The 27,996-nt window shown below is 44.2% G+C and overlaps 1 protein-coding gene, 1 long non-coding RNA gene and 1 pseudogene across 3 annotated transcripts in view; 2 read left to right on the forward strand and 1 right to left on the reverse strand.

The window, feature by feature from the left end:
• LOC124086259 (uncharacterized) overlaps window positions 1–27,996 on the reverse strand; it is a 103,486-nt gene that overhangs the window by 24,576 nt on the left and 50,914 nt on the right. The gene's annotated exons all lie outside the window — the stretch shown is intronic.
• The window catches only part of Cdh1 (cadherin 1), a 76,278-nt gene that overhangs the window by 4,716 nt on the left and 43,566 nt on the right, over window positions 1–27,996 (forward strand). Inside the window, exon 1 of one of the 2 annotated variants that reach the window (XM_046434278.2) lies at window positions 505–520. The exons of the other annotated variant lie outside the window; for it this stretch is intronic. Within the exon in view, the coding sequence (XP_046290234.1) occupies window position 520 (1 nt within the window). The 5' untranslated portion in view covers window positions 505–519. Of the gene's footprint in view, window positions 1–504; window positions 521–27,996 lie in introns of those variants that run through there. 2 annotated transcript variants of the gene reach the window in all.
• On the forward strand, window positions 3,186–17,977 carry LOC131423819 (palmitoyl-protein thioesterase 1-like; annotated as a pseudogene).

Consider the following 27,996-nt stretch of genomic DNA (forward strand, 5'->3'; position numbering starts at 1 on the left):
TTAGTTGTCACTAGCTGGGATGTGGGTATCTGAGTGTCCACATTTATTCCTTTAGTTGACAAATGTGAATGCCTATTTTATGCCAGCATTAGGTAGAGCTTGGGGTTACAGTAATGAATAAAGCAGGTAAGACTGACCGTAAATACAGGTGAGAATGAATGTAAAGAAAAAACATATAGCAACATGGCAGCTAATAATTTCTTAAGGACATAGAAGGCACTCAGGTAATGTTTTGAGCAAATGAACGGATGAATGAATAAGTACTCACTACCTTGGCTTATGCTTTTCCTCTCAATCTCTACTCTGTGGCTTCAGATCAGCCCTGGAGCTTGCTTGTAGGTGGGCAGGGAGGAATTGATCTGTTGGAATTCTTAAATGTGCTGTGAGGGCTGCTTGCCCAGTCAGTCAGTCACTTGCCCTGAGTGTGTCCCTGGGGAGCTGTGCACCCAGTGCTTCCCTCTGAAAGCTGTGGAGGCCAGATAAGGGAGACCTCCAATCTGAATCCAGAAATGGAAGGGCAGTGAGTCATTTTTAAGTGTTTTTTCATCTTTGATTAATTAAAAAGAAATCATTGGTCTCCCCATCCCTGTTCATCTCTCTTTCTCTCTTTTTTGTAAGTTACTTTTTTCTATACTGCAGCTTATGTTAGTTTTGATGTTTCTGCACTTTTCCTTTTCCTTTCTCTCATCTACGTCTAACCCTCCGCATCTCCCCAAGGTCCATAAGGCATCTTCCCCAAATTTAGAAGATTCTTGAGGTAATGCCTCTTACCAGGTGAGGGGCATTAATTGGCTAAGACACTCCTCTCTAAGCCTTAGTGCCCTCATCTGTACAGTGGGAATACTCTTACCCATGCCCTACGGTGGTGTGTCAAGTGCTCTATGAATATTAAATATGAGAGAGTCTCTGGAGTGCCGGGTGCTGTCTGAATTTGAGACTCTCCCATGTTTTATATCCTTGGTTCAAAAGTTCTCCTGAGCTCCCTCTTGCCCAGCAAACCAGCCAAACCAGTTTCCTCACTCTTCTGCTTCTGTGTTAAGCAAACACTGCTCTGCAAACAGTGACCAGAGTGCCTTTGTTGGGAAAGGAAATTCTGTGGCAGTTTTCTTATTTGCCACTGTGCAATGTGCTTGGGCTGGAGTGGGTTTCCCATGAGTTAGGAAGGTTGAATTGGGGTGAGAAGAGGGGATAAGGAGTCTCTGGTAGTGGGGAAGTTAGAATGGCCTTGAATCTGTCAGCTTCTGCTTTATTTATTTATTTATTTTCTTTTGGACTGGGATTGAGCTCAGGGTAACTTAACCACTGTGCCACATCTCCAGCTCTTTTAATTTATTTTGAGACAGGGTCTTGCTAAATTGCCGAGGCTGACTTTGAACACATGAAACTCCTACCTCAACCTCCTGAGCTGCTGGGATTATAAGTGTGCACCCTGTGTCTGGTTTTACTTGATTTTTAAAAGTGTTTCATAGTACTCATGCTTAAAGATACCTGTCTGTTTTCCCATTGCCAAACATGCTCTGTCCTAGCCCCTGAGACCATAGTTTGCTCCTGTGGGTAAGCATCCAGTGACTTGAGACACCTGCAAATGCTGATTTGCCCTCCTGCAAATTCACTGAGCCATAGTCTCTCTGGGAAGTGGAAATGTGGGGAGGGTCGGGTCTGGACTTGGCATTTTTAAAAGCTCTCTAGGTGCCTGTGACTATTCATTGCCTTGGACAGTCTTAGGGCATAGGTCAGAGATGTTTGATGAATAATTACCTGGTGCCACCCAGGGTGTGGGCACTTGGTTGTCTAGTCTGAGGCCAAGGATCTCAAGGCACCTTCAATCAAGGAGGGAGAGAGTTGACCTTGCCATGGATGCTCTGGGTACCAAGTGGATGGGCTAAGAATGGGGGACTCACAGAAGTAGTCAGTGCACCAAAATTTAGAAACAACCCCTTAGGGAGATTCCATAAAAATCTCTACTTAAAGGGACCCTTCAGTGGTCATTTCAATATACTCTGAGAATGCTGCAGGTAGGAAAATGTTCAGAGGATGGTGGGAGTGGTCAGTTTCACCTGCTGAGACTTGATGAGTAAGAGGGTGTTGGCTAGACACAGAAAGAGAAAGGGATTCTAGGAAAAGGAAGTGGGCTGCCTAATGGCGTGTCCTGGAGTCCGGAGCTAGAGCTGTGCCTTCCTGGACAAGAAGAAGCTGAGGATGAGTGCAGAGCTTATTAAGATCTTGCCAACTTGACAGTGTAGTTAATCCTCATAATGGTCCAAGGCAGGAACTGTCCTTATTCTCTACTCATAGATCCTTATGCACTTTGTTGTTTGTGTTTTGAGAAATGATCTCACTGAGTTGCAAAGGCAGGCCTTGAACTTAGAATCCTTCTCTTGCCTTGGTCATTTACCTCTTGACCTTCACTTGAAATAAATGCTAGGTGAACAGTACTTGTCTTCCTTTTTCTCTCTTTTCAACTTTCGGGGAGTCCCAGAAAATCTACCAAAATTTGCATTCAGGACTGGGGAAGTAGAGACAAACCCTTGTTCTATCTGGGACTTGCTCTAGGTTCTTAGCCAGGAAGAGGATACCCCTCCCAAAAGAAGGAGAAGATGCCCATTCCCCTGTGAGTTCAGATATTACTATTAGGATGTCATGAGGCCTCCCTGCCAGGGTTGACTCTGTTCCCCATGAGCGAGATCATAAACGGTGGCAGGCACAGGACCTCGAGGGATAATTGGCCATGTCCTAGATAATAATTAGCTGGCTTTGCAATTGGGAGAGCTTGTAATAAGCCTAAAGCTTTTCAAATTTATTTTACCAGGGCAAGTTCAAGACCGAGAACATCTGTTTCTGTGGTTTGGCATTCAAACACACGTAGATATCTTCTCTGTTCCCAAAGGAGATGGTCATAGCAGCCTCTTTCTCCTCTCTCTGCTTCCCGGGTCCCTCTCCTCCCCCAACACAATCTATTCTCCACTCATCAGTCAGAGTGATGGTTTTAAAAATGACCGTTAGAGGGGCTGGGGATGTGGCTCAAGTGGTAGCGCGCTCGCCTGGCATGCGTGCGGGCCCGGGTTCGATCCTCAGCACCACATACAAACAAAGATGTTGTGTCCACCAAAAACTAAAATAAATAAATAAATATTTAAAAAAAAAAAAAAAAAAAAAAAAAAAAAAAAATGACCGTTAGAGCTCATTATGGTGGCGCACATCTGTAATCCCAGCCTGAATTCCTAGTGACTTGGGAGGCTGAGGCAGAAAGATCACAAGTTTGAGGCCAGTCTCAGCAATTTAGTGAATCCCTGTCTCAAAATAAAAAAAAACAAGAAGGACTGGGAAATAGCTCAGTGATAAAGTGCCCCAGGTTCAATTGCTCATGATTTTACACAGAATAGAAATCCTGTCTTTGATTTTTGTGTCTTCTGCAATCTCCCTCCACCCCTAGCCTGGCTCCTTCTCTTTTCCCATCTCCTGCAAACATATTTTGTCCAGCCCCTTTGCTTACGGGCTGTACCTGGCTACATGTCTACTCAGCACCTTTGCACTGGTTATTACCTGTTTGTGATATCTGCACAGCTTACTCACTGTGTCCTGCTACACTCTGCCCCCGCATTCAGTGAGGCCTTTCTTTCACCCCTTTTTTGAGATAGTAACCTCTGCCCCAGCTTTCTTTTCTCCTCCCTTGTTTCGTTTTTCTCTAGCACTTTTCACCATCTAACATATTGTGTGTATTTTGTCTCCTCCCTCTAAAATGTAAGCTCTGGGAAGCCAGGGATTTTTATGGTATAACAGTGCCTGGTACATAATAGGTGCTCAGTAAGTATCTGTTGAATGAATTAATAAGAGTTTCAGAATGTATACTCATGTCTATACATAGTGATCTTCTGTTTTTAGATGACATTTCCCTGTGGTTGGTTTCTTTTTGTTTTGTTTAAGATGGGCTTTTTTATTGAAAGCCAAGGAAAAGCACATGAGCACGTGGGGAAGAAGGGATGCTCTCAGGGCATGGGCTTCTGTATGGCACTCCCCAGTGTCTCCAAGCCCTGCACACCCGGGTGTAACCTTACCTAATTGTCGTGTCACAAAACAGCTTGCAGTCTGGAGTCTAAAGGTCAGATGAGCCATTTCTACCCCACACTTTTGGGTGTAAGGAAGCACCAGATCAAAATCTCAACAGACACCTGATCCTGCCAGGCCACTTGTTCACTTTCCTGTTGTCAGGCAACACCTTCCTTGAACAAGGCTTCCAGGTATATCCAGAACCTTCCACCTGCTCTCTCCTGTAGCCTGCAGCCCATTAATTGTTCAAGACCTGGTCTACTTCTAATTCTTGGCAGTGCAGAGGAGCCTGGAAGGTCCTTGGTAAGAGATCTAAAAACTCAAAAAGACAAAAATTTAAGGCTAACTTAATGAGAGAGTAGTCAGGATAAAAATCTCCCAGCTCCAAAACCCACCCGCTGGATATTCATTGAGAGGAAGCTGTAGGGCAAATTTCTAAATTCTTTCGTAAGATATGTCACTTTCTGGAAGATAATTGCCTAATGGGTAGAGTCGCCAGAGTTAGCAAATAAAAATATAAGATACTCAGTTACTTTTGAATTTCAAATAAGCAGTGGCCAAGTTTTAGTATAAGTAATATAAGTATATCCCATGCTGGGCATAGTGGTGAACACCTGTAGTCCCAGTGACTGGGGAAGCTGAGTCAGGAGAGTTGCAAGTTCAAGGTCAGCTTTGGCAATTTAGTGAGACCTGTCTCAAAAGGAAAAAAAAAAAGACCTGTGGATGTAGCTCAGTGGTAAAGTACCCCTGGGTTCAGTCCCCAGTACCGCACCCTCACTCTCCCCCCCACAAAATAGTACATCCTCCATGATATTTAAGGCATGCTTAACCAGAAAAAGACTTGTATTGGGGCCAGGAGTTTAGCTCAGTGGCAGCATAGTAGAATAGAATGCTCCAGGAAGTATGAGGCCCAGGTTTCAATTGCCTTCAGCAGCGGGGGGGATAAAAAAGTGCTAGATCTCTTCTGATTGTAAGCAGCAATGTATTGACTAGTACTTATGTGTTGTTCTTCATGTCTCATGACAGCCCCATGAGAACTGACAGTTGTAGACAGCATGGGTCACGCAACCAGTAAGTGGGTCTGTGGTTAGTCAGGTGAAGAGATGGATGATTTCTGCTCTGAAGATCTCAGAGGGAGAGAAGTTCCTCCAAATGACAGGGGCATTTGCTTGTCTATTCCTAGAACAAATTGACCTTGAGCACTGTCCTGTACTGTGCTAGGCATTGGGGATCCAGAAAGGTCCAAGCAGATAAGAAGCCCTGCTGGAACATCACTTCCAATTAAGACAACAAGAGGAGACAGACAGATGGTGATCTATGGAAGGAAAAATATTACAGGAGGAAGGATGATCAAGGCTATGTGTGGGTGGGGTGAAGAGGTTTAGGGGAACCTCATCCTTAAGAGGAATGGTATTGTGTAAAGACCTAAAGAAGTGAGGTGCTCAGTCAATGTTAGAATTAGACTCAGTCTTATAGGAACTGACACTCCCACATTTTCCCAGTCCATCTTGGTAGCATTTGCTAGAGGAACAATCCTGAGGCTAATTGCTACCACATCTTCTTTAAAGGGTATCAGATTCAAACCAGGATTTAACGCTCTTTTTAAGCCACCCCGCCCCTTGGCGTGTTGCCCAAGAGGAATGTGGCTCTCCTCTAGTTTTCTGATGCTTCTCATGGCAGGGGGATGAGGTGGTCCATCGAGACCTCTTGGGCAGAGATTGTTTTCTTCCGTGTACTTATCTACCAACATCTGGGGACCTGCTTCTTAGGAAGAAGCCAGTATGAGCACTCTGAAAGACTGCAGACTTCCTCCCCCACAAATTCCTCGCCACAATTGTGTAGGAGTGTTTGAAAAGGGAACAAGATGACCAACTTGTTCGTGGGAAAAGTTGTGGCTTTTCTATCAGAAAACGTCACCTCTTGAATCAGAGGTGGGACAAATAAACTGAGTGCTTCTTGACAGGTGGGGCAGGGCCCTGAGTCACCACAGTGGAGAGGCCTCTCCTGGGAAGGTCATTCTATATCGAAGGTTGAATCAACCATGACATCACCCTTCAGGGTAATAGGTACTTCAGGTGCCAGCACTTACTCATTTGTCCCCGGGAGATACTGGCCCTAGGTCTCTTTCCTCCTAGCTTTTTCTAAGGGTTTTCCAGAGATAACTGAGTTATAACTGAGGTGGCTTGGTGAAGTTCACACAAAGGTTTCATTGCTATCCCAACCAACTTCCAGGCTTGCGATGGTGACTAAACTTTCTGGAGAAAATAGGACCTGTGGGTGTACTTCCTATACCTTGTGCTTTCTCGTTTTAAATCTGTATTTACCAAGAAATCTTCCAGACTGGGCATAGTAGATCAGGCCTGTATAATCACATGGACTCTAATCCCAGTGATTTGGGAAGGCTGAGGCTGTGAGGATTGCCAGTTTGAGACCAGCCTGGCCAATAGAGGGACCTTGTCTCAAAATAAAAAGCAAGCTGAGCCTGGTGGCCCATGCCTGTAATCCTAGTCACTCGTGAGGCTGAGGCAGGAGGATTGCAAGTTCAAACCCAGCTTCAGCAACAGTGAGGCCCTGAGCAACGCAGTGAGACCCTGTCTCCAAATAAAATATAAATATAAAATAGGGCTGGGGATGTGGCTCAGTGGTCTAGTGCCCCTGATTCCAATCCCCCGTACCAAAAATAAAGTAAAAAACAAAAAGGTGGAGATTTTGCTCAGTGATAGTGTCTCTGGGTGGGTCAATTCCCAGTACCCACCCTCTAAAAAAGAAATCCTCTCACCCTATAATCCCAGCTACTAGCTAATTGGAGGCCAAGGCTCAGGTTGAGACTGAGACAGAAAGAAAGGAATCCTCTTCTACACCTTTGAAGGTGGGAGTTTCAGGCTTGTCACATGGTCTTTGATTTTGAAACTTTAAGTTGTGCTGATTTTTCTTTGGACTTTGGAATTTAGTTATGGTTTCTTGTTTTCATTTCTTCTTTCTGCTAATCCTCTCACCTGAACCATGGGAGTATTTAAGACTTAAGGAATCAAATACCTGGCAGCCTATTCAACCAAAGAAACTGCTGTCACTTGCCAGGTGTGGGGTTTTATTTCTTGTTTCAAAGGAGATTTAATGTCAAGGTTGTGACTTTCAGGATGAGTCTCTCAGCCTACTTCAGAGAGCAAGGATAAACCGGGAAGGGTGGTCTGAATAGCTGGATTCCAATCCCTTTGACCTTGAACAAGTTACTTAACCCTTTTTTGCTTCTGTCCCCTCACCTGAAAAAAGGGAATAAACATGATTCCTATCTCAGGGTTGCAGGGATGATCTGATGAGTTAGCATCTAGAAAGTGCTCCCAGTACATAGCAAACATTCTTTAAAGAGTTTTTTTCTTTTTTGGTCCTGGGGATTGACACCAGGACCTCGAGCTTGCTATGCCTGTGCTTTACCACTGAGTTATATCCCTAGCCCTTTTTGATATAAGATCTCACTGAGTTGCTGATATTGGCCTTGAACTTGTGATCCTCCTACTTCATCTTCCCAATTTGCTGGGATTACAGGTATACAATCATTATGCTTGGCAAAACCCCGGTTTTGATTATTAGATGCTTCTGCTTTTGAGCTCTGTAGAAGGAATTAAAAATGTGTAAATTGTAAAAGACTGAAGGAATCAGAGAGAAGGATTAAAGATGAAGCAGAGGTACCTTCCTTTGCTGCATGACCTCCCCAAATCCAAGACATCCCTTTTGGTCTAGCACCCATTCAAGGGCAGATTGTGCTACCAGCTGAGCATGCCATTGTGTAGCCAATCTATGTCAATTTATCATCACCACCTATGTGGCTGAACCATCCTATGAAATTAATTATAGTGTTGTGTCCATTTTACAGAGGGGGATATTGGGCCTCAGATAAAGTTGTCGACTTGCCCAAGGCCACAAAGCAAGGAGTTGGCAGGCAAGGATTTGAACCCAGATCTGCTGACCCCAAAGCTTATGCCACCAGCTTCATACCTCTACCTGACTGGTGCTTTTCTGGAGAATTCCCATTGCCCAAGTACCAGTGTTTCTTGAATTAGAATTGTAGATTCTTATGCCCCCCCCCCCCGCCCCCCCCCCAATTTATAACACAAAGGATAGCATATTATACACAGTTATATACCTCATTTTCTTCACTCAGTAATTAGAGATTGTCTTAGATGGTTAGAGATGGTCTGCAATGTTTTTCTTTTCCTTTTTTCTTTCTTTGGTGGTGGGGATAGAATCCAGGGTCTCTCATTAGGAAAGTATCCCACCCCCCTCCTCAAGAACATATTAGATCCTAAGGGCAAGAGGGTCTGCAGATATGGTGGTTTCTTAGCCCCTGGGGGAGTTATTGATGGCAGGGAATAGATTTCTCCCACAACCAATCCTGGGCAGTGGGAGATTACTAGATCTCAGAGTTTGCTGAGGCGTGTAATAGGGTGAGGATTAGTACCAATCCCACAGGCAGTTTCTATCACCATAATTATTGAGTTTATTCTTGCTCAGACTCCCACTGTGCATGTCAACAGTTCAGTGATCCTGTTCTTTCCCCACCTCCCGGGATCCTTTAAGCCTTCAGTAGACCAAGAGTTCTTTGGATGACTGACTGTCCAGCCACCTTTGCTGCTGGTCTTTTGAGAAAGCTGAGAGCCAATTAAGATGCTTTTAAATACTTGTAAAGGGTATCATGTGGTCCCAAGGAGAATGGAATGAAAGGAAATGGGGCAGAAATAGCAGCAGGAGGAACTCAGTAAGACTTTGAGAGGAGGTTGATGGATTGGGTATGCATTATCTGAATACTGACAGCACCTTTCCCAATTTTGACTTCTAAAGCACTTGGGGTCACACCAGGATCATTTCTCCTGCTCCATCTCAGAGGCTGCAGCAGCCAAAGAATGAATGCCAAGGTCTTTGTAGACCTCATAATCCTCTCTCTAAAGGAAGATTTAGAATTATCTCAAACTAAGATCATAGAGAAAGTGTGTTTTTAAAAAGCCAATCTTCCACAGTGGCACACATTTTGTAAAAAGAACTTGAAATGTAAATACTGTGTTTGTGCTGTAAGAGTTATGTATTTCAACAACAACAACAACAACAAAAAGACAATCTTGTCTGCTGCGGTGGCGCATGCCTGTAATCCCAGCAGCTCAGGAGGCTGAGGCAGGAGAATCTCGAGTTCAAAGCCAGCCTCAGCAATGGCAAAGCACTAAGCAACTCAGTGAGACCTTGATTCTAAATAAAATACAAAATAGGACTGGGGATGTGGCTCAGTGGCCGAGTGCCCCTGAGTTTAATCCCTGGTAACGCCCCCCCCCCCAAAAAAAAAAAAAAAAGCCATTCTTTGGGGTCATAGTTAAGAGAGGCCTGAAGAATTGCCTCTTTTTGAGAACCCGCACAGCCTGTGGCCTGCCCGGCCCCTGCCAGAGTGCGGTTCCGGCACCCCGTGCCCGCGGTCATGTGACAGCCAAGATGGCAGCGCCCAGCTCCTTGTGGCTCCTGGCTGTCGCCCTGCTGCCCTGGTCCTGCGCTGCCCGGGCGCTGGGGCATCTCGAGCAGCCAGTACCACTGCCGCTGGTGATCTGGCATGGGATGGGTGTTTTTGGACTCCCTTGATGCCCAGGAGAGAGCTCTCACATCTGTGAATTTATCAGAAAAACACTGAATGTTGGGGCTTACTCCAAAGCTGTTCAAGAATGCCTAGTGCAAGCAGAATATTGGCATGATCCCGTAAAGGAGGATGTGTACTGCAACCACAGCATCTTCTTGGCAGATATAAATCAGGAGCGGAGTGTCAGTGAGTCCTACAAAGAAAAAAAAACCTCATGGCCCTGAAGACATTTGTGATGAAATTCCTCAATGATTCCATTGTGGACCCTGTAGCTTCTGAGTGGTTTGGATTTTATAGAAGTGGCCAAGCCAAGGAAACCATTCCCTTACAAGAGACAACTCTGTACATACAGGACTGCCTGGGGCTAAAGGAAATGGACAAAGCTGGACAGCTGGTGTTTCTGGCTACAGAAGGGGACCATCTTCAACTGTCTGAAGAATGGTTTTATTATGCCCACATCATACCCTTCCTTAAATGAAGCCCCTGCAGTTCACAACAGAGCTCAGGGAGTCCCTAGCTCTCCCAAACTACATGGAACAGTTTTCTTCATGCCCACCCCTGAGCTCAGATCCAGCTTGCAACTAATCCTTCTCTCATTATCATCTAAAATGCCTTACTTGGAATGATCTAAGATCAGAATCTTATCCTTTGCTGCCTCCTATCACCGTATGGTGTTGAATTCAGGTTTAATCAGCTAATAACCATGGAGATTGTTTTACAACCTTATGATGTGGTCAAGCTCAGTCTTAGGAAAGAGAGTCTGCTGCAGATTGATGCTAGAATTGTGTGGACACAGGTAACTGAACAAACTAAAGCAGTAGAGATTCTGAAGGCAATATCTAGCCACATTCAAGCAAGTAGAAGGCTCTTACCCAGGCCTGAGGTGCTCATATAAATACTTTGTATTGCTGGTGAAGAATTAACTAGTGCTTGGGAAAGTATTGCTTGATAAGGCTGCTTTCCTCTTTTGAATATGTTTCCTTCTGCGGTATTTAGCAATTACTAGATAGGTTCCACTGGCCTTCCATCTTGCCTCTATAAAACCTCTTTTTTGCTGGGTACCACTGTGCATGCCTGTAATCCTAGAGGCTCATGAGGCTGAGGCAGGAGAATTGTGAGTTCAAAGCCAGCCTCAGTAATTTAGTGAGATCTTATCTCTAAATAAAATATAAAAAGGGCTGGGGGTGACCTCTCAGAGGTTAAGCGCCCCTGGGTTCAGATCCTGGTACCAAAAACAAACAAACAAAAACAGAATTGTCTAGTTTCTTAGTTTGTTCATGACTAGGTAGGTTCAATGAAGGCAGGGGTCTGGGCTAGAGTCACACAGTGGTAGGGGTCAGAACTAGAATAATAATATTGTCATTAAATAATAACTACAGTGTTCATTGCATCTGCATATTGGTTCTCAACTAAGTGTTCATGTATGATCCTCTTTTTTAAAATCCTTGCACCCACTGTTGAGGTAGGTGCTTATGTAGATAATTTCGTTTTGAGATAATGAATAGAAGCTTCTAGATGGATCCTACTCCAAGATCCTGCTGCTAGTGGACCTAGGTGGAAAAATTGTGTCTCAGCTTCACTCCTCCCTGTGCTTAGAGGCTCCCTTTCTGAGAAAGTAACCTAGAAAGTAACCTCAAGGTCCAGTCATGCAGCACCCCACCCCACTGTCCTTTTTCTTTCTTCGGTACTGGGGATTGAACCCAGGGGCTTTATTTACCACTGAGCGATAATATCAACCTCCCCCCCCCTTTTTTTTTGTGGTGCTGGGGATCTAACACAGGGCCTTGTGCTTGTGGGGCAAGCACTCCATCAACTGAGCTATATCACCAACCCTCTTTTTTTTTTTTTTTTTGGTACTGGGGATTGAACCCAGGGGCACTTGACCATTGAGCCATATCCCCAGCCTTATTTTGTATTTTATTTAGAGACAGGGTTTCACTGAGTTGCTTAAGGCTGGTTTTGAACTTGCCTGATTCTCCTGTCTCAGTCTCCCAAGCTGCTGGGATTCCCAGGCCTGGCTATCACCTACCCTTTTTATGTTTTATTTTGAGGCAGGGTCTTGCTAAATTGCTGAGGCTAGCCTCAAATTGGGATCTTCCTGTCTCAGTCTCCCTTATCACTGGGATCACAAAGCATATGCCACCATGCCCAGGAGCCCTCAGTCCTTTCCTGGTTCTAGTCCTTAGGGTAATTTAAGGCCCAAGTTCCTGTCCTGCTCTTTTGCAACCCTGAATTAAAGGGTGTTATTGGGCCCGTTGGGCCCAATTCAAAATCTGAATGGCTGGCTGGGGACTTCAGTTTACAAGCAGCCATTCCTTTTAATTATTATTATTTTTCTTTTCCAAACTACCACCTAAGGGTTTTCATGATCACTTTGATGGGAGTGGGAGGTGGGGTGAAAGATAAACCAGTTAATTCTAAAATTACCATAGACGGAATCTGAGGAAAGTTTTTTTGTTGTTGTTTTGTTTTTTGTTTTTTACTGATAATTGAACCCAGGAGTGTTTTACCACTGAGCTACATCCCCCACCCTTTTTATTTTTTATTTTGAGACAGGGTCTCCATAAAGCTTAAATAAGTTCTGTAAGTGAAACCTGAATCATGTTAGCCAGGGGCAGTGACTTTCATGTCTACTCCCAGCTGCTGTCAGGCTGAGGCAGGAAGATCAGGAGTTCAAAGTCAGCCTGGGCAACATAGTGAGACGCCATCCCAAGGGTGGAGGAATGTATATGATCACTAAAGCCTGAATAATGATCGGAAATAGAAAATTCAAGTGCTTTCCAAAATGCCGGCTCAGCTGGCCTATGTTAACAATTCAGTGTGAATCCTATGACATTTTCCTGTGCACTTATAGAATTTGTAGTTTTTTTTTTCTTTTTTACTTGGAATTTTCCATAAATGGAAATATGAATTGGTCATGAACCAGTCTCCTTCCCCTCCTTTACAACATGACCTGGAAAAAAAGTTTGTCAATCTGTAGAACTTTCCCCTCATTTTTCTTTAACCTGAGAAACACATTTCACACCACAGACTACCACAAGTGCTTTCTTTTTAGCACAGCAACTGAGTGCCTACTGTGTGCTTTGTGTCCATCACAACAAGTCTTCCCTTGTCCCAAGGGGTTAGAGATTGTTCTGGGTGGTAGAAAATGCTGAGCCGCCAAGTTATCAGACAATAGGCACATTCAGAATCCAGGTGGGGCGAGACCTGTGTGGGCTGCAGCAGCTGGCAAGCCTCTGAGGGGAGGCAGCAGCTGGGCCTGGGGTGTGGGGTGCCTTGTGAGCCAGCAAGGGGAGGAGGCAGCCTCTGTTGTTGGTAGAGAGGGGGATGCTATAAGCTAAGGCAGAAGGGAGGGACCTCATGCAGATTCTGGAGGCCAGGAATATGACAAGGGAGTGTTTAGGTATTGACTCAGTATTTTAGGTGAAAGGGGCATTCAGACCATGGAGTCACCACAGGAAGTGAGGGGGCTGGGGGGACACTTCCTCTTTACCCTTTGCCCTTCACTTCTGACCTCAGGTCTGATAGACCTAATGAGGTCACTAATGTGGCTGTTTGGGTGGGACTTGTTGGCAGGGATACGAGCAAGCCTAGAGAACCTGGAGAACTGGAGTGGCAGGTCCTTTCCCTCTCCCTGCCCTGGGGCTGCCCCCATCCAGAGTGGGCTGCACTGTCCAATGTGTATTCATTCCTTCAGTAACGTAACGATGGAGAGCTGTATAAGCTGGGAAGACAGCAGAGAACCCTGTGCTGGAGTTTGTATTCTAACCTGTTCCAGAGAACAGGCAGTAATGTATACAACATTTAGGGTGTTGGTAACAAATATTTGGGAAAAATGAATCTGTTGAGGAATTGCTGGGGAGCACTGGAGTCTTCTGAGAAGGCCTCACTGATGGGACCCTTTGAACAAAGACCCAGGAGAGGGGAAGGATTAGACCACGTGGCTTTAGAGTAAAGAGTATTCTATACAACCAGAGAGTGAAAAATTCTACTTCATTTGTGAACAAGGATTTGAAAAGCTTTCTGCTATCATGTGTAACTGATTAGAAGTAATAATTAATTAATTATTATTATTATTATTATTTTAAAAGAGTAATCTAGACCAAACAGGGCACAGCCTCTAAAAAGTAGAGCAGGAAGGCCAGTGTGCATGGTCTTGGGTCATCCAGGGGCAGGAGCTGGCAGGAGAAAGGAGGGGGACAGCACCTTGCATAGACAGGCTTGCTTTCATTACAAGGACTTTGTCTTTCCCTTCCCTTCTCATCTCCCAGTGGATGGTGGAGTTTGATGGTTAATAGTTTGAACACTGGCTCCTGACTGCTCAGGGTCCCAGCTGAGCAGAGGGCCCTCTCCCTGATCCACTTGTCCCAAGGTGGGGCCCTGATAGGTTCTCCTGCCTCCTGTTGGCACATTCTGTGCTCACTAGCAGTCCTTCCTTGTGCTGTCCGTCTGGCTTCCCCAAGGGGCTGAGTCAGGATACTTCCTACCCTCTGTCCCTCTCCTGTTTAGGGATCAATGGTCTTCTTCTCATCCTAGCACAGTGCCTGGTGTGTCGGTGTGTTGTTGGCACTATTCAATGAGTAGTTGATGAGGGCCTGAGATGTGGCAGCAGAGTCCCCGGGGACAGGATGGACTATCTCCATTTTGGGGGACTTTTGGGAGCAGTAATTTAGAGTGAAGAGGAAGCCAGATTCCTAAAACTCCTTTATTTTTTTTCTCCAGATTTGCCCTTTTGCCCTTCCTCTTCTCAACACACACACTCTCTCTCTCTCTCTCTCTCTCTCTCTCTCTCTCTCTCTCTCTCTCTCTCATGCACATTTGGTTGGTGCCATCTTTCTGGCATCCTTTTGAACAGTAATGTGAGCTTTACAAGTTTTGTTGTTCTTCCCATTGCCTTCCCAAACTATTTGCTTCCTAAAGGTAAGTCAATTGCAGGGGCTGGTGATATAGCTCAGTTGGTAGAGTACTTGTCTCACATGCCCCAAGACTCTGGGTTCAATCCCCAGCACCACCAAAAAAAAAAAAAAAAAAAAAAAATCAGTTGTAGAAAGCAGCTTACAGTGGTCCCTTCTCTGCTTTTTACATTGAGGGGGTGGAAATCATAGTGAGAGCTCCTACTGTATTTAGCACTTAGCACCATCTGGCTCTGAAGCCAAAACTTCAAATCACCCTTTTGAATCCCACCCTATGCCCCGCCTACAGTGTTTCCCAGGCCCCAGGGACTCTGGGGAAGAAAGTCAGTGAAAATCCCCAACCCCCATGCCTTGAATAGAATCTACATTACAGTGGGGAGTGAAATGGGGAGGACTAGAACCATCAGCAGATTAAGTAGAGTTTTTGGTGGTCCTCCTGGGGTCCAAAAGCCAAACACAGCAGGGGGAACCACAACAGGGGTCTTGGGTAGGAGTTCACCTCGAATTCCTTAGTTGCCACAATCCTTTGACTCCACCCTCATTCCCATTTTACAAGTAGAGAGACTGAGGGTTAAAGAGGGGAACCACTGGCATTGCCGAGGGTCCTTAAGTGGCTGGGGGAGAAAACCCAGAGGAGCACGGAGAGACACTGAAGATAGTGGGACCTGGAAGTGGAGGAGGGAAGGGAAAGCCACCTGCCCTCCCCTTTTGGCTCCTTTTGAAATGCTGATTAATTAATTAGCAGCTGTTTTGGGACTTTTAGCCTAATATTTCAACCCTGTCATTCTGGGAAGCAGTTGTCTAACTTGAAAGTGCCTTAACCCTGTTAGCCTATAATCTCAGCAATTTAGCAAGATTCTGCCTCATAAAAAATAAAAAGGGCTGGGAATGTAGTTTAGTAGTAGAAAATCCCTGAGTTCAATTCTTCAACATCACACACACACACACACACTTTAGTAACTAATTAAAACCAATGGCCATCACTTCGTCCAATTCTTCATTCTGATTTATAAATCTAGGGTAGGTTCTAGGATTCTACATTTAAAAGTCTTATGCTTGGATTGGAGGTTCTTGGATCCCATTCGAAAGACAAACCAGACCAGAGCAGCAGTTCCTAAACCTGGGCTAGAGTGTGGTCCACCCAAAGCTTTAAAATGCATACTTTGAGGGGCCTTCCCTCCCAGAGATTGAGTCAGGAAATCTCAGGGGGAACTGGGGTACTTGATGTTTTGTTTAAAACACACTCCCCAGGTGATTCTTGGTTGCACTGAGGAGGAGGCAGGAATAAGAAGCCATTAAAAGTTGTATAGGGGTGTGTGTGTGTGGCGTGTGTGCTTTGGAGCAAAGGCACTACAAGGCTCATCAGTTTTTCTGAAGAATGCAAATCTCCCCAAAAGATGTCAAGGCTTGGCCCTGGGCAAAATGACCAGTCTAAAGTGGGAATGAATCCTTCAAGGCAAAAGATGAAAGGAAATTGAGACTCCCCATTGTTAGGGTAGCTGGTACAAATATCCAAGAGAGACACATCTCTGAGTTCAAGCACAGGTTTATTGACAGAGTGTCTGCCAGGCTGCCCTTCTGCCAGGCGCAGCAGGCTAAAATTGACCTTGGGTGCAGGTGGCTGGCTAACAACAGATTTTTCTTTGTAGGGACTTTATGGGGGATGGTTATGGGAACAGAGTATCTTAAGTTTCTTTTTCTTGGCAGTTTATAAGTTTCTGTCCTGAGTCTCAGAACCAAAATGGAGTTACTAGGTCTAGGGACCTAACTCCCATGTGATGTATATATGTATGTATTTTTAGTTGTAGTTGGATACAATACCTTTATTTTGTTTATGAATTGTTTTATGTGGTGCTGAGGATGGAACCCAAGGCCTCATGTGCCAGATGAGCGCTCCACTACTGAGCCACAACCCCAGCTCCCCCCCAACCTCAATGTATTCTTTTTATTAGCAAGGGTGGGGCTTGGTGTGTGCTAGGTAAGCAGCTCGACATTGAGCTGCTCCTGGCCTCTTCCTCATGTGTTTTTTTGTTTGTTTTTAAACCAGGGATTGAACCCAGGGCCGCTTAGCTGCTGAACCACATTGCCAATCCTTTTTATTTTTTATTTTGAGACAGGGTCTCATTAAATTGCTTAGAGCCTTGCTAAATTGCTGAGGCTAGCTTTGATGAGCAATCCTCCTGCCTCAGCCTTCGGAGTCACCAGGATTACAGGCATGCACCACCAATACCCAGCTCCCCATGTTTTCTTGAAGAACCAAATATAAGTAAGCAAAATATGCTAAATGTGTGACAAAGTTCCAGTGTATTTGGAGAGGACAGCTTAGCTGGCCAAGGGACCCTGTCCCTCTATATATCTGTAAGTCATTCTCCCCATCATTTATCCTTCCATTCATGTAGTCATTATTGGGTACCTACTGTATTCAAGAACTTCAGTGATCCAAACTGCTGGAGCTGGGAGGGTAGCTTGGATAATCTAGACCAGTGGATGATTTGACAAGTTAACACACTTGGCTATGGTCTGAGGCGTCATTTATGAGTCTGCAAACAGCTCCCTAGTTTATGAGTTGCCCAGCCCAGTATTAAAATGAACCACTAAGCCCTGCTGTTGTCCTGGAGAAGCCAGCATGAAACTCAAGCTGAATAGAAAACAGATCCGACATAGAGATAAGGCAGCTGCAGTTTCGGTTTTAGGTAGGGCCAACTAAGAACTTTCGGGACTTTCCTTGCTGTGGACTAGAAGTGAGGTTGCCTTTCTATTTGGTGGGGAGGTTGGTTTATGATTAATCTATCTGGGATTTGATAACAGATCCAGCGCACTTTAAGGCATTTCAGATACTTGATGATAAATACACTCCTGAAATTTTAGAACAGGCAATTAGTCATAAAGCCGAGGATTCCTTAGTCACTCTGTCTTTGCTTGTTATTTTATTTTTGGTACTGAGGATTGAACCCAGGGGCACTTTATCACTGAGCTACATCCCTTGTCTTATTAATTTTTACTGTTTTGGTAATGGGGATTGAATCCAGGTGTACTTTACCACTGAGCTATATCTTCAGCCCTCAGACCCTACTTTTTGACAAGGAAACTGAGGCCCGGAGAGGTTGATTTAGCTCATGGTCCACCATGACAAGGAAATCTGCTACTTTGAAAGTCTTGAGGCCATTTTATCCTTTTTTATGATTGAACCTGATGAACTGAACCATCCCTGTCCTATTCTAGAGCAAGATGTTCCCATAATGGGAACCTAGAGGTCCCCCAGAAATGGAGATACTCTTTCCCCTGTAGCCAAGACTTTCCAAAACAACATTCCTTTTTTAGGACTTCAATTAAGAACCTGTCTGTTGATCTATTTCTTTACTTTGTTTATTCCTAACTTCAAAGAAGAATTTTAAATATATATATATATATATATATATATATATATATATATATATATATATATACACACACACACACACCAAGGATTGAACTCAGGGGTACTTAACCACTAAGGCACATCCTCAGCCCCTTTTTGTATTTAGAGACAGGGTCTCACTGAGTTGCTTAGTGCCTCGCTTTTGCTGAGGCTGACTTTGAACTCATCATCCTCTTACCTCAGCCTCCTGAGTAGCTGGGATTACAGGTATATACCACCATGTCTGGCAAATATAATTTTAAATATAATATTTGGGTGGCCAAATAATATCTACACACATATCTATCTCAGATATAAAGGAAATGGACAAAGTGAAAGTAAAGATTAAAGTTAAGCTAAAGATGGGGTAGGGGTGAAAAAATGATTGCCACAAGGCCTAGATCCCTGCTAAAAGCAGATGACAAATACGACTCTGACATTCCCACCAAGCCAATACAAAGAAGGATATAGGATCAGTTGTGGATTTGGGTTTCCTTGTGTTAAGTGTTAGTGGGGGAGTCAGGATCCTGCTTCTCCAAAGAGCTTTTAATTTCCTGTAATTCTAACAATTTTTTTTTTTTTTTTTTGAGACTGGGGAATGAACCCAGAAGTTCTTTTCCACCGAGCTAAATCCCGAGTTCTTTTTATTTCATTTTGAGACGGGGTCTCGCTAAATTGCTGAAGTTGGCCTCAAATTTGTGATTCTCCTGCATCAGCCTTCCAAGTAGCTGGCATCACAAGCATGTGCCACTGTGCCTTGGTCATCTGTTTTTTAAAAACAAAAAACTTAGAGTGATGTTATCTTGGGGGCTGAGGTGTAGTTCAATGGTCGGATTGGGTACTTAGCATGCCTGTACCAGCACCAAGAACCCCCACAAAATGGTAGAATCTACACCCGTGGTGGAAAGAGGGGAGGACACCGTGAAGGGGATTCTTAACTGAGTGACCAGCAAGAGCCAGGAACCTTCTATAGGAACAAGTGCTGTGTGCTGAGGAAGGAGGTGGCCCAGTGTGGCTGAGGCCTTGTAGACTCCATGGGTTCACAGGTAGGAAACCAAGTGGAAGCTGGGCAGCTTGTTTCTGGGTCAGATGTTCTCTTCTGAAGGACAGATAAATGCCATTCATCCACTAGCTTCCACCAAGAGGAAGTGGTGCGGAGGAGTCCATTGGACTGATGCACCCTCCTGGCTGGATAGGGTTCTTTCCCCTCCAGCGGAGGAGGCTCTGGGTGTTTTGGAAATCATGCTCAAGAGACCAGAACAATAAGGCTTATTTCTTCAATGGACACGGCTCAGTGCAGGGTCTTATGTCAGAAAGTATTTGGGATGGATGGTTGATGGAAATTACTTCTGCCCACAGTGTCCTCGCTCAGTCATAGCTAAATCAGACTTTTTCTTTCTGCTCTATAAACCTTTGATTTTCTGCTTTGAATCTGTCTCATTTTCTTCTCCAGCCCCAGAGTAAGCAACCAATGTTCATTGAGCTTTTATTCTGTGTCTGACACAGTGTTAAGGGTTTGCCCTTTACCTTTCATCACATCCCCTTAGGAAACAGGGTCTGTCACTGTTCCTTCTACAGATGAGGAAACAGAGGTAAAGGAGCAAAGTCACATGCTGAGGTGGTTTAATTGATAAGGGGAGCTGGAATTTGAACTCAGATCATCTGACCTCTGACCTAAGCTCCTAACCACAGAATACTGTAGCCCTGAGGTAAGGAAATAGGATCTAGGTTCCTCTCCTCTCAAAAGTTGACCCCATGTAGGCTGAGGCTGTAGAAGGCTTACCTCATACATGTGAGGCACAGGGTTCGATCCTTAGCACCACATAAAAATAAATAAATAAAGATATTGTGTTCATCTAAAACTAAATATATATATACATACACATATTTTATTTAAAAAAATGCTAACTTTGATTTAAAAAAAAAAAGTTGACCCCATGTAACCCAGTGATGACCCATGTTCTATGTCCTTGCCTTGTGTACCACCCACTCTGGCAGGATCCTTGCTGACAGGGTCATTGTCTTTCATGATGCTGGACCTCCTCATTTCATGCATGGAAGGGTGAGGCATCTTTGAAACTTTGGGCTGGGGATGTAGCACTTGCCTATAAGGCACAAAGTCCTGGCTTCAATCCCCAGTACCTCCAAAAAAAAAAAAAAAAAGCTTTGAGGTTTCATCTCCAAGTTGCCTTTTGGACAGTCACTGCCCCTCCGTAGCCTCTTGGGAGAGAAGAGTGTTTCTCTTTAATTGGTCCACTGAGATTAATAAGCCATAGACCTCATAAGGCACATTCAATAAATGTTCACTGAGCATTTTAAATACACCAAGTTCTGTCTGCCGTGAGTGGCAGACCAGTAATTGACTGTTGTTCATTCAGTGTTTACAATGGGCCTGGTTCTGGGCTAACCTTCAATTGTACACATATCTTTTTTTTTTTTTTTTTGGTACTGAGGATTGAATCCAGGATCTCTTTACCACTGAACTACATCTCTGGCCTTTTTTTTTTTTTTTTTGGTGGAAGGGTCTCCCTAAGTTTCCCACGCTGGCCTGAAACTTGTAATCATCCTGCCTCAGCCTCCCTGGTAGCTGGTATTACAGGAATGTGCCACTGTCCCTGGGCTGTATGTAGACCTTATATTTGCCTTATCCCATCTCCTGTGAGATACTGTCACATTCAGTAGTCCTACTGAAATGTGACACAAGCCTCTCAAAAAAATAACCATGTTATGGAAAACTGTTCAGCACAAACTGTTAGGCTTATAGGACAACGGGGTTAGAGGAACAATGCTGAGAGTTCTACACACACCAGCTATGTGGCAGGCTAAGGCAGGAGGATCACCTAAGCCCAGGAATTCTAAGCCAGCCTAGGCAACATCTCAGACATTGTCTGTCTGTCTGCCTCTCTCTCTCTCTCTCTCTCTCTCTCTCTCTCTCTCTCTTTTGTTTTTTAAACCAGTACTGAGGATTGAGCCCAGGGGCACTCTATCACTAATCATAACCCAGCCCTTTGTGTTTTGCTTTTTATTTTGAGACAAGACCTCCCTAGATTGCAGAGGCTGGCCTAGAATTTGTGATCCTACTGCCTCAGCCTCCCTAGTTGCTGGAATTACAGGCATTCACTCCCATGCCCACTGAGATCCTGTCTCTTAAAAAAGCAAACAAAAACAACTTCAATGTGACATAATATACATTAGAAGAAAACAATGTTGCTTGTGGGCATCTCAGTAGGGTTTTAGCTTGTTAGTGTACAATGGTGGAATAATGATCATCTGGATGCCAGATGTGGATAGGTATCACACACGTGGTGAACTGAGTCTGCCAGAAGATGCATGTTTTTTGTGCATTTGTACCTCTGAGCCGAGTATAATTTTCTGAATTCACTTAGTATTTCTTACAGACAAAATCTCACACATGAGCAAACTAGACATTTGAGTTATGCTTAAATTGTTCTCTAATATATCACTCATGTTAGAAGAAATATATATTTTCCAAACAAGCATTATAGAAGAATTGATACATTATCTTCATTTGTGGTGAAGTACATTGAATTCCAAAGAGGTGAGGTAGTAGCCTGAGGGTCACATAGCTAGGAGTTGGCAGAACTGGGATAAAATCCCAGCCTGAGCCTTCTTAATCTCTAAGCCACATAGTCCTTCCTGTTCTTATTTATGGGGAACATGTTGACAGTTGGCCCAAAGGAGAGATGCTGGACCTTCCTAAAGTAGAAGGGATGGCTGATGGCATATGGCCTGTAGTTAAGAATGTTTGAGTGATATTACAAATTTTTAACAATGGCCAGAATAGCATGGACCTCTTGTAGGCAAAGTGGATGCCAGGTCCTGAGGTCCTGGGCAGTAGCTAGAGGGTAGTGTTGGCATGGTGGAGGGACCCCCGGAGACTCAGAGTAGAGGCTGCTCACCAAGCAAGCAACCAGGGACATCTTCCATGTTTCAGCCATTGGTGCAGCCGTGTCAGTGCATGCTAGGTGGATGTCATGTCCTCAATAAGCAAACAGTTGGAGCCAGAAGTGGTAGTGCAAACTCAAGGCCAGGCTCAGCAACTGAGCAAGACCCTGTCTCAAAACACAAAAAGGGCGGGGATGGGCCTGGGGCTATGGCTCAGCGTTAAGCACACTTGCCTGGCATGTGTGAGGCACTGGGTTAGATTCCCAGCACCACATATAAATTAAAAAATAAATAAATAAAGGTCTATCAACAACTAAAAAAAGGTCGGGGATGTGGCTCAGTGATAGAATGCAATCCCCAGTACCATACATGTATACATACATGGTTGGCTGGTTAGTTTGATTATTTTATTTTTTTTTTTTTCTTTTCCTGGAATTTTTCCCCATTCCCAAAACTTTTAATTAGGAAAAACTTTTTTTTTTTTTTTTTGATGTTGATGGGCCTTTATTTTGTTCATTTATTTATATGCAGTGCTGAGAATCGATCCCAGTATCTCACATATGCCAGGCAAGTGTGTACCGCTGAGCCACAACCCCAGCTCCTAATTAGGGAAAACTTTAAAAAATACATAGAGGACTGGGGATATAGCTCAATTGGTAGATTGCTTGCCTCGTATACACAAGGCCCTGGGTTCAATCCCAGCAATCCACACTTACAAAAAAATAGTTTAAAAATACAATGGACAACCTCACTTTACAGTGCCTGCACGCTGTCTTTCTTATTGCTTCATTTGTATGTGATGAGCCATTTGAAAGTATGCTGCACTCCTAGAAGGAATGGAGAGTACAATGCTTGTTCCCAGAGGGCAGAAGACTGATCACAGGCATTCTAGGTAGATGTCAGTCCTGATCATGTCCTCAATAAATTTAAATAGTTGGAGCCAGAAGCAGTAGCGCAAACTCAAGGCCAGCCTCAGCAACTGAGCGAGGCCCTGAGCAACTTAGCAAGTCCCTGTCTTAAAAACACAAAAAGGACGGGATGTGGCTCAGTGTTAGAATGCAATCCCCAGTACCATACATATGTACATACGTGATTGGCTGGTTAGTTTGGTTAGTTTTGGCTGGTTGCATAGGAGAAATAAGTTCTGTGTTCCACTGCACAGTAGGGTCGCCAGAGATAACAATCCTATATTGTGTATTTCAAAAACTACAAGAAAAGATATCAAATGCTTCGCCACAAAGTAATGATAAATGTTTGAGGGGATAGATATGCTTATCAAACATCAAACATTATGCAATGTAAGCAAATGCTGAAACCTCAGTGCCCTGTCAATATGTTCAATTTTTATGTCCATTAAGAAAATTAAGTTCATATTTAGGGGAAAAAAGTGTCTCACATATCTCACCACCCACAGCTCCTAAGAGTGAGGACCACTGTCTGAACCATGAAAAATATCACACGTAGAAAAATCTCCAGTATCATCTGACATTGACTCCATATTCAAATATCCTCAACTATCCCAAGAATGTCTTTTATTTAGCGTAGAATCTAACACACAAGCCATTTCAAACATTGCCTCCTGTGGAAGCCACTGGTGTGCACAGTAGGAAACGCAGAGAGAGAAGGGGGTGTTCTTGACTTTGATGAGCCGTGCCCCATTTTGCTCTCCCACTTCAGGGAGAAACTGGATGCTCTGTTGTATTCTGGGAGCAGTCAGAAGTTTCTGTTTGTCTTTATAAGCACATGAGTTTCACGTAAGCTGTATCCATGCACACCAGCCATACATGGAATTTAAGTTTGTAATTTAAAAAGGCTTATTTTATTTCCCCTCCCCTATAATAAAGCAAAGCTGGCATTTCCAGATCTGAAGCGTCTAAGGAAAGCAAACCTGAGGGTATCAGCATATTGCTTTCACAAGGAACAAAAGGTTATGATTTAACAGCCCCTGAAATTAGATATCAGGATCAAGATGATATAAGTCCAGGCAGGAGAATTTTCCAGGGCTCCATCTTCCACAGAGTCTCCCCTCAAAAGGGGAAACTTAGGAGAGGCAGTTATTAAAACAAAACAAAACAAAACAAACACCAAATATAGTTATTTTAGATTTCTTTTCATGTAGGTAACAATCATAGTTCATGTACTATTTAGTTTTTCCCGTCAGTGATGGGGATCAGCCTTGGCCTTGCTCATGTTAAGCACTTACTCTACACCCAGCCACTTTTACTTATTTATTTACTTATTCATTCATTCATTTAGAGAATGGGACTTGCTGTGTTGCCCAGGCTGGTCTTGAACTCCCAGGGCTCAAGCAATCCTCCTCCCTCAGCCTTCTGAGTGCTGGGATGACAGGTGCACACTATTGTCTGTGGCTTTTTAAAGTAATGTTAATAATAGTGATCAATGTTTGCAGAACATGAACAGTCAAGGTGCTCAGCAGGGTGCCTGGGGCACGGTAGGAGTGCAGTGTTGGCCATTGGACATACTCAGACATAGTGTGAATTTGAATCATTCAGAACTGCACTTTAACATTTTACATAGTAAAATGCATTTTATATATAGCTTTTAAAGAATGAGAATTCTTCACATTGACTTCTCCCCACCTACTGTGTTTTGAACCCAGGGGTGCTTAACCATTGAGCCACATCTCCAATCCTTTTAAAATAATTTTATTTTGAACTAGCGCCTTGCTAAGTGCCCAGGCCAGCCTGGAACTTGGAATCCTCCTGCCTCAGCCTCCTGAATCTCTGGGATTATAGGCATATGCTGCCACACTTGGCAGTCACTGTCAAGATCAGAGAACTAATTTATTGAGCCTGTCACAGAGTGTCCTTTAGAAAGTGTTCACTGCTCTCATCATCACTGTCACTACCACCACCAAAGGCTTCAGCTTTCAAAGCAGTGCTCACAAGGTGTCTAGAATTCTAGGGAAGTTAATGTGTTTCTTTTAAAGACCATTAGCAAAGTCACAATGACACTGTCACTCACTAGGAAACAGAACACAACAGAAAGTAACTGTTGGTAAGGATGTGGAGGAACCAGCACGCTCTCTCACTTGCACACTGCTACTAGGAGTGTAAAATTGTGTGGCCGCTGGAGAAGAGAGTCTTACAGCCCCTTAGCATAGAATTACATATGACCCAGCAATTGCACTCCTAAGAATATGCCCAGGGTAATTGAGGGTATATGTCTAGACAACAACGTGTACGTGAATGTTCAAAACAGTGTTATTCAGACAGGCCTAAACACCCCAATGTTCAGCAGTTGATAAATGAATAAACAAAAGGTGGTATATTGCCATAGAATAACATTCATCCATAAGAAGGCATGAAGCATTATAATGTAACATGGATGAATTTGAAAACATTATGGTATGTCAAGAAGCCTGACACAAAAGACAACATTGCACAATTTCACTTACACTTGCTCCTCAACTTGTGATGGGATTGGGTCCTGATAAATCAAAAATGGACTTCATGTACCTAACTTGCTGAACATCATAGCTTAGCAATAAATTATAGTGTATTGTGCTGCACACTGCGTATTTGCCAGCCTGGAAAAAGATCAAAACTCAAACAAAAAAATCAAAACTAAAAATTTGATTTTTGGTTTCTATTGAACATGTATCAGTTTCAAACCATCATTGAATTAGAAAACGTGAACCACTGCAAATCAGGCACCATTTATATATGAAATAACCAGAATGGGCAAATCTATAGAGACAGAAAGCAGATTAGGGGTTACCAGGGGATGGAGGATGAAGGGAACTTAGAGGGGTGCTAATAGGGAGAATCTCTTTTTAGGGTGATGGAAATGTTCTGGAATTAGAAGTTACTGATGGTTGTGCATCATGGAGAATATACTAAACACCACTGATGCTTTAAGTGAGCAAATTTTGTGTTGACTTTTAGAAAATACCAAGGTGGGGAATAAGATCATTAGCAAAACAGGTCTGGATCAGATTAGTACAGCTACTGTTCTGAGCTAAAGTAAAAAAGTAAACAGTCTCTAATGTCCAGTGATTCTGCCTGGCCCTGAGCCCTGTGTAGGGCCTTGTTTTGTAGCCTTCTCATAAGCAGAAAGCATTCTGGGAAACCGAAACTACCCACCTGCCCAAGGAAAAAGGCACCCCAGATAAGTTTGATGTATTATGTAATCAAAAGGCAGGCAGGCAGGCAGGCTTTCCAGAGGGGCCTAAGCTAATGGCTTAAGAGGGTGTTTAAAAGAGAAAGCTGTAGCCTGCCTGGCCTGAAGTCCTGCCCAGTCAGCAGAAGCGGCGCATTATAACTGAGAGGAGAAGGAATTTAAAGCTGGCGTTGATGGCAAGCATTTGCCCCATTGTCCCAGGTTTCGTTAATGTGTGATTTTTTTCCATGGAATTGATCGACCTGGAGAGAAAGGTTTTTGTCTTCCTGACTTTTCTGGCATGGCTTCTCACGTCATAAGACAGGACTTTCTCTGGAAATTACACCCAAAGGTTTCACTCGTATTTAAGCAAATTAACACTTTGGGAATGGCCATGTGACCTTTCAGGTTTGATGAGGCCGACAAATCAAGGTATTGAGCCAACTTATTTACAGCTCTTGAAGCCAGTTCCTGTGTTGTCAAAGTCCCCAAAGTCTCCACAGGTGTAGGAATGGCTTGTCAGCACTGTCTGGCCTATCTGCTCTTTGGCCTTCTACCTGCAGTGCCAGGTTTAATGAGATGCCACCGTAGCTTGTCTCAGGAATAAACCACCCCTACCTGGAACCTGCCACCCCCATTGGGCGATTTTGTGAAGGGAGTGAAAAGGGAGAGAGAAGCCGGGGGAGGCACATAGAACCAATTATAGGGCCAGGGTAAGGTGGAGTTATAGTGCCTGATGTTGGAACCTGTCTCTGTCTGGTTGGCTTCTGTGTGCCCCTGGGCAAATCACTCCACCTCTGTCTTGGTTTATTCACCTGCAAAGTGGGGATAATACAGGGCCCACCACTTTCAGGAGAGTGAAGATGAACGAGCTTCTGCATGGTGCTTCTCACAGGGTTAACAACTGAGCTCTTAGAGTTGACCATTAAGCTGAGGCACAGTCCTGGCCAGCTCAGGAAGACTTGGACAGTCATAATGAGCACTCCTAGCTCATGAGCATCCCTGCCCACTTCTGTTGGGCTGACCCCAAGGTCCCTGAGTTGTAAATATATAATAAGGTGGTCAGATGAGAGAGTGCTAGAGGCACTGGGCTGCCATTTCAAATCCAGGGATCAGGAGCTGCCTGAAGGTGACCTTAGAATAAGCAGCATTTCAGCAAAGACTCAGTGGAAGGGAGGTGGGAGCCACACAGTCATCTGAGGAAGAATGCCAGGCAGGGGGTGAAGCAAATGCAAACTGGAGCAGGCATAGCCAAGGTCCTGGCCAGAGCAGAGTGAATTGGAGTGAGGGGAATGGGTGCCCAGGTCAGCTGCGACCTGATTGTAGGAGTTGAGCTTTCATTCTGAGAGAAAGGAAGTGGGGAGTGGGTCTCTGAGAGCTCTAAATAGAGTGAGGCCCCTCAATTACTCACAGGGGCTGTTCAGAGGAATCTGGAGCACCTGAGCCAGAGTTGGGAATGCTGTGAGGAGGCTACTGCCATAGTCCAGGTGCCAAGAGATGAAGTAGGTCGAGGCTGGGGGTGGAGCTCAGTGGTACAGCCTTGCCTAGCTTGTACTAAGTTTTTTTGTTTTTGTTTTTTGGTACTGGGGGTTGAACCCAGGGGCGCTTAACCACTGAGCCACATCCCTAGTCATTTTTATTTTTTATTTTGAGACAGGGTCTCGCTGAGTTGCTTAGGGCCTTACTAAGTTGCTGAAGCTGGCTTTGAATTTGTGATCCTCCTACCTCAGCCTCCCAAGCCACTGGGATTACAGGTGTGTGCCACCAAGCTTGGCAGCACCAAATTCTGAGTTCAATCACTAGCACCACCAGAGAGAGAGAGACAGAGAGACAGAGATAGATAGATAGATATATGAATTGGGTCTGTGGGGAGAGAACTTGGATGCTTGACTTTCTCCATGTTCTTCTCCAATCCCCCATTTTGACTACCTTGCCCCCACTAGTCACTTGTGCTTTATAGGTGTGTTATTATTCATGCTCTCTGGGCATGCTTCCAGGAG

Source organism: Marmota monax, unplaced genomic scaffold, assembly GCF_021218885.2.
Source record: "Marmota monax isolate L192 unplaced genomic scaffold, Marmota_monax_Labrador192_F-V1.1 WCK01_AAM20220418_F8-fsc00024, whole genome shotgun sequence".
Classification (NCBI taxonomy): domain Eukaryota; kingdom Metazoa; phylum Chordata; class Mammalia; order Rodentia; family Sciuridae; genus Marmota; species Marmota monax.